Source organism: Nicotiana sylvestris, chromosome 8 (assembly GCF_000393655.2).
Source record: "Nicotiana sylvestris chromosome 8, ASM39365v2, whole genome shotgun sequence".
Lineage (NCBI taxonomy): Eukaryota > Viridiplantae > Streptophyta > Magnoliopsida > Solanales > Solanaceae > Nicotiana > Nicotiana sylvestris.
In genome coordinates, this window is record NC_091064.1 from 45263427 (window position 1) to 45274047 (window position 10621).

Genomic DNA, 10621 nt, shown 5'->3' on the forward strand with positions numbered 1-10621 from the left:
AGCTATTGATGTTGATAATGATGTTCTTATTGCCCCCTTTGTTTTCTTTACCTGGTGCCTTGTAGTACATTGACTTTGTTGAGAGATGTTAATGCAATAGTGTAGTGCAACCGTGTATTTAGAAGTTACACATGTGGTAATTAGTAGTTAGTTAGTTAGGTGACAATCAGTTAAAGGACACTTGTATTTAATTGTTAGTTGGTTAGTCGTAGATTAGTGAAAATTAGTGGTTTAAGACACTTGTATAAATATATTCAAAACTAATGGAATAGTAGATGACTTTCATTTCTCAATCACCAGTTTCCTTCTTCTCTTTCAAAGAAGCTTCTATACAGCTTCAATGGCCGATTCAGTCTCAGCTCGCATGACATTTTAGTATGGTATCAGAGCAATTGATTCTGGTAACTCACACGATTTTTGAGTCAATTACCTAGACACTCTGTATATCTCTGTCTCTCCGAGCTCGTTTTTCTCAATTATGGCGGCAGAAAAACTCACTTACACACATCCTCTTTTCAAGAATTCTACTGATACTCCTGGTTCGGTACTTGTTCCTATCAAACTCACCGGATCGAAGAATTATTGCTTGTGGCGCAGATCGATGAGAATTGCTCATCAAGTTAAGAGAAAGCTAGGGTTTGTGTTAGGTACTTGTAAGAAGGAATTGTTTGATAAGGAGTTGCATGAACAATTGGAAACATACAATGCAACGGTCCTCTCGTGGATTATCAACATAGTTTTTGAAGATCTACTCAATGGAATCATGTATGCCTTAGATTCGTACATTATGTGGAAGGATCTCAAGGAGTGATTTGACAAGGTCAATCACATGAGAATCTTCCAAGTACACCATCAAATTGTTAATCACTCACAAGGTACAAACTTTGTCTCGGTCTATTTCACCAAATTGAAGGACCTCTGGGATGAATATGATGCCATGGTCCCTCCTCCCAGCTGTGACTATGAAAAGTCTAAGGAGTCAGTTGAGCACTGTCATCAACAAAGGTTATTACAGTTTCTTAGTGGATTGAATGACTCGTATGGCCAAGCCAGGAGATAGATTTTACTAAAATCAACTTTTCCTATGATTAATCAAGCATATGATATGATAATTGAAGATGAAAGCCAACACCCAGTTGGTATAAATGCAATTACTGCAAACACATATCCCTTAGCTATGCAACTAATCGTGGACATCCTTACAAAGGTAAGAGACCGTTTTTGCAATGTGAGTACTGTAATATGAAAGGTCATAGAAAGGAAATTGTTGCAAACTTGTTGGATACCTTCCTGATTTTAAGTCTAAAAGAAATTCAAAGCCCGATTTTGGATGATTTCGAGGTCAAGCTAGCTATGGTGGTCAGTCTGGATATAGGAAGCATCCACTCAATGTTATCAACAATGTAACTGGGAATGTTGGTATGCCACCACCACCACAGATGCATTATAGAAATTCAGGGCCAGCTGAAGTCAAGGCTCAGTATTTTACTGAAGAACAATACAAGTAGATTCTTAGCCTGTTGAGTAAAGATGTTGGAAAAGGTCAAAGCAATGAAGGATACCACATTAATGTAGCAGGTAATGCTATCTGTATGATGTCTAAGGTAATAAATGATGATGAGTGGGTAGTGGATTCTGGAGCTACTCATCATGTAGCCTCTAAGAAAAGTCTGATAAAATGTGATCATAGTCAACAAACATCTGGTAATAGTAAAGTACATTTACCCGCAAGGGATAGGGCAGATATTACTCATACTAGCTATGCATCCTTGTTTATCAATACAACTGTGAGCAATGTGTTGGTTGTCCCTACTTTCATGTTTAACTTGCTGTCAGTATCCAAGCTGACCAAAAAATTATCATGCTCAGTCAATTTTTTTCCTGACTTCTGTGTCTTTCAGGAGATTTGGAATGGCAGGGTGAAGGGGATTGGTAGGCAAAGAGGAGATCTGTACATATACAAGGATGGATATATTGGTAAGAAGGGCACACAATACCCAATAATAGCAACAATTCATAGACAGGACAGCAACTTATGGCACAACAGACTTGGACACCCTTCTACACCAGTAATGAAGTTGTTGCATAATCATGTAAATAGTTCACAATTGAATAAGTGCACAATTTTTTCCTTTGGAAAAGTAAGCTAGATTGATGTTTCCTAGTATTTCTAGAGCTGATGCACATTTTCACATTGTACATATGGATCTTTGGGGCCACTATAAAACTGCTACTTTTGACAACAAGCATTATTTTTTGACTATTGTGGATGGTCACAGTAGGTATACATGGGCTTCTTTGTTGAAACTTAAGTCTAAAGCTGTTGTGGCTATTAAGTCATTCTTGTCCATGGTACATAAACAGTTTGGTGTTATGGTTAAGATTTTTAGGACAAACAATAGCACTGAGTTCTTTAACTCACAGTGCAGTACTTCAAGATTTAGTCATACTTCATCAGAGCAGCTGTGTTCACACCCCTCAGCAGAATGAGGTGGTTAAGAGAAAATATAGGCATATATTAAATATAGCCAGGGCACTTAGGTTCCAATCCAAGGTGCCTATTAGATACTGGGGTATGTATATCAAGACTGCAGTCTATCTCATGAACATACTACATTCTACTGTGAGTGCTAAGAAAAGTCCTTATAAACTACTATACAAGAAGCATGCAACATTGAATCACCTAAGGATATTTTGTTATTTGTGCTTTGCAGCCATAGTTCCCAAAGGTGAAAAGTTTGCAGAAAGAGCAATGCCAGTTGCTCTTATGGGTTACTAAGAGTTACAAAAGGGCTACATCCTCCTAGACCTTAAAACACACTAATTACTTGTCAGCAGAGATGTCATTTTTAGAGAAATTGAATTTCCCTTTCCCACTACATCTTCAAAGAAACAACCTACACCTAGAACTACCAACATAGACCAAACCTTACCTCATGCAATACCACAAAACTCACCATATACACCATATTACATGCCACCAAATTCACCGGATATTCCCAACATCAATGATACTTCAACAACATTTACTTAGCCTAATGATAACCCTACAGCTTCCCCTAACACTACTGCCCAGGATTTTGATTCATTTGATCTGGCATCAAGTCCTTCCCTTGTTCTGGAGCATTATGGGGGAGATGACTTTAATGAGGATTCAACTTCCTTTGATGAAGTTCACATTCCATCAGATGGAGTTCATGCTCCAGCCACCATGAAATCCTAAAGAGATTCCAAACAACCTATTTAGATGAAGGATTACATAATTACCAAACAAAGCACCAATCACACCCCATCTCCAGTCACTTATCCTATGATAGCATCAAGCCAACATATCAAGCCTGACTTGCCAAATTCTCTACATTGGTGGGACCTAAATGTTTCAGAGATGCAGCTAAAAATGCTAGGTGGATAAAAGTAATGAAGTAGGAGATCAAGGCACTATAGGAGAATGGTACATGGGAAGTGGTAGACATTCCAAAAGAGAAGAATTCTATAGGCTCAAAATGGGTATACAAGATCAAGTACCAAGCTAATAGAGAAGTTAAGAGGTTTAAGGCCAGACTTGTAGCAAAAGACTACAGTCAAAGAAAGGCCTTGATTATCATGGTATCTTCTCACCTGTTGTTAAGATGGAGACTGTAAGATTAGTCATAGAACTTGATGTATCTAAAGGTTAGACTCTATGGTAAATGGATGTATACAATGCATTCTTGCAAGGAGATCTATGTGAGGAAGTCTATATGGACATGCATGAGGGGTTTAGAAAATAAGGGGAGTCAAAGGTGTGTATGTTGCTTAAGTCCTTGTATGGACTAAAGCAAGCATATAGACAGTGGAGCATAAATTTGACAGATGCATTGGTTGGTGTAGGATTCATTCAAAGTAGCCATGACTATTCATTGTTCACACTAAACAAATCTGATGACATAGTAATTGCCTTGGTATATGTTGATGATCTAGTCATCACAAAGAGTAGCATTGAGCTGATCAGTGAGGCAAAGAGAGTGTTGAATCAGAAATTCAAAATGAAAGATCTTGTGAGCTGAGGTACTTCCTTGGCATAGAAGTGTTGAGATAAAGTTCAGGGATGATTCTCAACCAAAGAAAGTATGCGCTAGAGTTGATATCTGATATGGGATTAACTTCAGCTAGACCAACCAAGAAACCTTTGGAGTCTAATTTGAAGTTAACAACTATGCAATATGACAAAATGACTAGAGTCACAGGAGATGAAATCTTGCATGACATTAATTCACATCAGAGACTGATAGGAAGACTGATGTATGTGACTGTCACAAGTCTTGGCATCAATTATGCAGTTCAGACTTTGAGTCAATTCATGTAAATGCCCAAGAAGTCTCACTGAGAAGCTGCAACAAGGTTAGTAAGATACTTCAAGAGTTCACCAGGACAAGGCATTTGGCTGAAGGCAGGAGTCACACAAGATCTGACATGCTGGTATGATTCTGACTGGGCAGCATGTCCAAACACAAGGAGATCAGTGACATGGTATATAGTCAAGTTTGTGGAGTCCTTGAAAAAAATAACAAACAGTCTCTAGAAGCTCAGCTGAGGCATAATATAGACGCATGACTTCAGCTATAGCAGAGCTAACGTGGTTGCATGGACAGTTTAAAGAGTTGGGAGTTAACATACATAGCATAACGACTGTGTTCGGTGATAATAAGGCTGCTACACAAATTACAACTAACCCCATCTTCCACGAGAGAACGAAACATATAGAAATAGATTGTTACGTAATCAGAGACAAAATCAAAACAAAAGTAGTGAAGACTTCATATGTACATACTAAGGAAAAGCTTGCAGATCTCCTGACAAAATGTTTGGGGTAGGTTCAACATGTTTATTTACTTAGCAAGCTGGGAGTTCTCAACATTCTGCACCCTCCATCTTGAGGGGAGTGTTGAGAGACGTTAATCCAATAGTGTATTTGGAAGTGACACACGTGGTAGTTAGTGGTTAGCAGTTAGTTAGGTGACAATCAGTTAATGAACAGTTGTATTTACTTGTTAGTTGGTTAGTTCTAGATTAGTGAGAAGTAGTGGGTTAAGACAATTGTATAAATACATTCAAAACTAATGGAATAATTAGATGGTTTCCATTTTTCAATCTCCAGTCTCCTTCTCTTTCACATAAGCTTCTAGAGAGCTTCAATGGTTGATTCCGTCTCAGCTCGCATGGCATTTTAACAGATTATATTTGATTGCAGATAAATAAATAGATTCATATGTCTGGCCTAATTTTAGTCTCATTATTGATACTGTAGGTATCCATCTTTCTTAGTTATCTTCCCTTTTATTTTGATAGGAGATTTTGACGTTAACGTTAAAAAACATCTGGTATAAATTTATAAAAACATGTTCTTTTAACTTATTTCATTACGATTTACAAATTGTTGTTGTACCAAAAGTCAAGACTAACTTTTATAAAGACAAATAATTTAATTATCCTGGAAAACAAAATTCCACAATATGGAGAAATTCTTCAGATAAAATTTCAAGATGTATCCCAAAACTAACTTATTCATCTTTCCTATGATTACCTTCAAGGGAAACATTAATAATCCAAAAAGGGGAGCCTATTGACCTCTCAAATCTTTCTTTTTTTTAACAACTATGCCCGAATCAACTCGCGTGCACATCGGCTATTCTATCAAGTATCTGCTACCTATTATGTCTCAAACTTTTTGCAGGCATAGACTGATGTTAAAGAACTTTATCGGTCTACCCATTGATAAATATTCAGTGACATACTTTATATAAATTTCGAATAGATTATCAATTATGGAGGTTTCAAAATGAGAAGCCAACATAACCTCAGTAACAGCTCTTATAGTCTTAACTGCTAATTTGGCACTATCCTCGAAATGTTTGCCATTAGGGTTCTCAATGGCAGCCATATCACTCTCAAAGGCTTCAAGTCTTTCAAGAGTAAATGATCCCTCCATTTGTATGATCTTCTTTATCTCTTCTTCATATGGTGTATAAGAAGGCATGTTAAATGAATCAATTTCATCTTCTTTGATTTTGCCCTGCTTCAATAACAACAAGTGTTAAAATTTGAATATAAAGTTAGTCTGCAGAGTGTATTTGGTATGACGGAAATTATTTTTCCATTGAAAAGTATTTCCTGGTGTTAATTGACTAGTGATTGGAAAATAATTTTCAAAAAGTAAATAAGTATTAAGCAATAATTCGTAATAATATTAGCAAATGAAAGATTGTGTTGATAAACTTTTGAGTTGTAGTGATTAATAATAATGTCTAAGTGCTAGTACATTGAAGAAAGTAATATGAAATTAAAAGTTAATAAATGGTTGTAAGGAAAATGACTTCGGTATTTTCTCTCTTTTATGGAATATATTTCCATTTCAGCTAATCAAAAACTAAAATTGACTCTCATGGAAATCTTATTTTTCGAAAAAAAATGGCTTCTGCATTTTCTCCCTTTTGATGAAATATGTCTTCAGTTTCTGGTAAATAACCACCAGAAAAGAAATTTTTTTCTGAAAAATAACTTATTTTGTGCCAAACACGTCTGGAAAGAAGAAGATGTCAGATGTTTAAAGAACATGAGAATAACCTCGGCTGCTAAATGAAGAAGTGACTTTGTTAGCAAATCCATCAAACAGCAAGAATCATAGCTTTTTGGATCTGGACTGTTCCTACCAACACACACAAGGACCATATGCCCTCCACTAATTAGTTCTTGAGAACGAAAGTGTAGAAAGCTTGAAAAATCCTTCTCAAATTGTTTGAAATATGCTTCTAGTACTTGGGGAGGGCTTGACTTTGATATAAATATACTTCCCTTGTTGCTCTCCAATCCTTTTGGAACCTGCTAATATTCATTTTTAAAATGTGTACAAGAGGAAAATGTGTATATAGGATCCAAAAAGAAAAAGTATGTAAGATTTCCATATATTCTAATTGTTGGGCTCAGCCACCCAAAAATACTTGTAATAATGTTTATTTTGGACCATATCTTTAATTAAGAGTAACTCAACAATTTATCTGTAATTTTCTTCTTTTTTCGGTTACCAAATTAAAATTTTGTTCGCACAACCCAAGCTAACTTTACTCTTATATTATCGATGTAATTGTTTGTTCATTTTAAGAGGATGAAAGTTACGTAGTTTTCTAATGTGACTTGATATGATCAATAATGGCGTGTCAAGTCCATGACAGAGGGTAGACTGATGATGACAGATTAGGAGAAGGACTGGTAAGGCTAGCAAGTTTCTTAAGAAGGTGCACATAACACTTCAAGAAAATCTCCCATCGGATAGGGAGTAGAATTAAAGTGAAGTATTATATAACACATAGCACAAGTTTACATATTATTTTGGGCTCGATATGATATATCCCAATAGACAAATTCTATGTTTAGTTGGCCAAAACGGACAATACGTGCTATTGAGTTAGACCGTAATGGTAATTTTGCTATATATAAGGTTTAGAGTCAAAATCTACCATGCATATTTTGGGCTTAAATCTCCTAGAAAACAAGGTACTAGTATTTAATTCTTGCTATTGTGTGGGTAATTAATTTGAGTAATATTGATGGAGTTGCTAAATGTCAGTTTATTATGAAAAAGTTAAAAATTACACAAAATTAGCAACTGAATTTAGTGACATATGTGTTTCAAGAGATTAATCACCTGAGAAAGCCAATGGAGGCTATAGGAGGAATGAACAAAGTTCAAGCTGTTGCTAGGAAAAAGCCTTTCATAAAAAGAACCAGGAACTCCTGCTATGTAACAATTATTTCCAAACTTATCTCCTTTCTCTTTTTTCAAATTCTCAAGAAATGACGGAATTGATTTGAACACACTGTTGAAATCATTATCTGGTAGATCATTCAAATACACTTGAAATTCTGGTGGCTCATCATACTTGTTTTTTTCTTTGCACAAATTATGAACTATGTCAATAACATTGCTGATGGATAAAAGAGTATTTGGTCCTGAAGAACAACCCAAATCTGCCATTGTGAAACACATTGGAAAGTCACCATTCTTGAACATATTTTTTACTGTGTCTTCTAACACAGGTTTTGCCTTTACTATCACTGTTCTCTGAAAATTCAAAGTCGAAAAGATCAATTCAAGAAAGATTAAAATTCAACAAGTTTCAGTATTAAGGATTACAGTCTAGTGATATCGACGGGAGTCTCCCACGTAAACTGCAGGGTTTCAAATAGTCCTCGACTCAAAAGAGGTAGGAAAGACCCTAAGATTTGGCACAACTTCAGGGAACATAACGTGCATTTAAGTGGTGGATCATGTAGCAAAGAAAGGAAGTAGGATGCAAATGCATGATATAATGTAATATAATATATTTTATGGTTCCTCCTTTATTTATGTTGGACGCCCCAGGAACAGACAAATTAGAAACTACTCTTATTAGAACCACTATGGATTGCAATATCTATAGTACAAAGTACTAACCAAAACACTCCCTTTATAATGATGCATATTAATCTACTCCATCCGTTTCAATTTACGTGAATCTATAACTCTTTTAGTCTATGCCAAAATAAATGACCCATTTTCCTCTTTAGAAACATTTTACCTCTATGTAATGATTTATAGCTACACAAAATATATGTGCCTCATTTTACACCAGAAGATCAAAAACTTCTCTCTTTTCTTAAACTCCGTGTCCAATCAAATGAGTTCACATAAATTGAAATGGAGGGAGTATAATATAAGTTACATAGCTTTTGAACGATTAATCTTTATCTTAACAAGCATGAATCGATGGAAAGACTAACGAAAGAATATCATTCAACAAGTTTCAAAACAACGTTTTTCTTTTCTTTGCAATAGAAAAAACAACCTGGAGGATTGAGTTATTGGCATAACTGCATTCTGAATCTCCTGCAGTCATTGGTAGACTTTTCTCGAGCACCATTGCTTCTAGTTTTCTTTTCTTACTTTCTTTTTTTTTTCTTTAAAATGATCCAATTATTTAGTCTTCTTCTTTCTATTTTTATTTAAGTTAGTTTCCATCTTTGGAAAGTTTGAGGATATATAAAAGAACCTAGATTTTCACGATGTCCGCTAATTTCTTAACTGAAAGTTGGCAACTGTTCTAACATCTGTATGTTGGGTAATTTGCCTTGTTGTCACGACCCAAAACCGACTCGGTCGTGATGACGTCTATCATGAAATTAGGCTAGCCGACACAATTCCCGAATCAACCATTATCCAATAAAAGTTGTTTTTATACTATTTATAAACCAATAATCTCATAATGAAAATTTAAAAGAAAAGTGCGGAATAATTACACAAGCCCGACATCGGGGTGTCACTAGTCATGAGCATCTATCAAGGTCCGAATACAGCAAGGGTCAAGAAAAACATGTACTAAATACAATAATGAAAATGAGAGGAAGGAAGCAGTGCTGCGAACGTCGTGCAGCCACCGTACTAACTCCGATGACTCCGCGTCTGAGCAATCAACAATCGCTACCAGGTTCCGAAATACCTGAATCTGCACACGAGGTGCAGGGAGTAATGTGAGTACTCCAACCCAGTATGTAATAAGAGTAAATAAAGACTGAGCAGTAGGAAAACGGTGAATCCACATTTAGGATAAACTCATTAAGCACAACAGGCTTTCAAATAAGAATACGAGTCAATCGTCTCATTTAAAATCCATCTTTTGGTAAAAATCATTTGAAAATATTTTCCAACAGTTTCAGTAGGGGTTCAATACCATTTATAATAAAACAGATGAAAACCACAATCGGCCCCTCGGGCAAAAACATAGTTCGTATACAGCCCTTCGGGCAAAACAAAAATTTATACCCATTTCATAACTTAAAAACTTCAGTTTGAATGAAAGTTGTTTAAAGCGTTTGCTCAACATTTTCAATAGAGGCTCGATCTAAAGATGAGTGAAAGCAGTAATTAAATCAACATATTCGATAAAAACTCACTTTAAGGAAGAGTGAAAAACAGTAAGTTCATAAACAGGTCCCTCAGGCAAAGCATCACTCATGTACATGTATATCTATAGCCCCTCGGGAAAGCCTCTCAGTCACTCGTGACTCAACTCTTACTAATCAGCACTCACACTCAATAGGTACCATATAGTATCCACTACGGCGTGCAGCTCGATCCATATATCGTTGCAGCGTGCAGCCCGATCCATATATATATATATAGTCGACTGCGCTCACTGGGGTGTGCAGACTCCGGAGGGGCTCCTACAGCCCAAGCGCTATATCGCTGCGTGATCACGCCCAACTATTCCTTATAAAAGGACACGCGGACGTTGCAAATATAATTTGAGTATTTAGCCCAGAGTCGAACCCACGAGGAATTAACCTATCAATTACTCTTGTTAGACTTACTAAATTCTACGGAATCAACTTCCCAAACGTTGTAAATAACAGTTGATGGTATTTCTACTAACTACGAATGAATGTAAATAGGCAACTAAAAACTAACTATGATTGAGTTGTAAACAATTAAGAGAAGGTTCTAAGGTTATGATTTCCTCTATTGATGGAATCCCTTCCGGTTATGTTTCACATAGATTCACCCAATAATCTCTATCAATCATGAGCACTCTTATTACCATAAATCTCT

The 10621-nt window shown here is 36.1% G+C and overlaps 1 protein-coding gene and 1 long non-coding RNA gene across 3 annotated transcripts; one reads left to right on the forward strand and one right to left on the reverse strand.

The window, feature by feature from the left end:
- The first annotated feature begins 270 nt into the window (after positions 1 to 270).
- On the forward strand, positions 271 to 2263 carry LOC104246527 (uncharacterized). Its single transcript, XR_715979.2, has 2 exons — positions 271 to 1578; positions 1902 to 2263. It is a non-coding gene; the product is annotated as an uncharacterized lncRNA (long non-coding RNA).
- Positions 2264 to 3136: 873 nt separating this feature from the next.
- On the reverse strand, positions 3137 to 9001 carry LOC104246528 (probable methyltransferase TCM_000331). 2 transcript variants are annotated; one of them, XM_070155455.1, is made up of 5 exons: positions 8862 to 9001; positions 7682 to 8098; positions 6604 to 6858; positions 5837 to 6052; positions 3137 to 3219 (listed from the first exon to the last, which is right to left on the reverse strand). In XM_070155455.1, exons 1-5 carry the CDS (start codon positions 8934 to 8936, stop codon positions 3196 to 3198), a joined length of 987 nt encoding a protein of 328 aa, XP_070011556.1. In that variant the 5' UTR covers positions 8937 to 9001; the 3' UTR covers positions 3137 to 3195. The 2 variants fall into 2 exon arrangements, with proteins under 2 accessions (XP_070011556.1, XP_009800641.1); XM_009802339.2 differs by lacking the exon at positions 3137 to 3219 and having other exon boundaries at positions 5416 to 6052.
- Positions 9002 to 10621: the final 1620 nt, after the last annotated feature.

What these genes read in the sequence shown, in the direction of transcription:
- LOC104246528 (XM_009802339.2), bottom strand. Translation starts at nt 8,936, where the DNA reads ATGGTGCTCGAGAAAAGTCTACCAATGACTGCAGGAGATTCAGAATGC. An exon ending in CCAATAACTCAATCCTCCAG is followed by an intron (nt 8,099 to 8,861) that starts GTTGTTTTTTCT and finishes TTGAATTTTCAG; the next exon opens with AGAACAGTGATAGTAAAGGC. An exon ending in TTCTTCATTTAGCAGCCGAG is followed by an intron (nt 6,053 to 6,603) that starts GTTATTCTCATG and finishes TTATTGAAGCAG; the next exon opens with GGCAAAATCAAAGAAGATGA.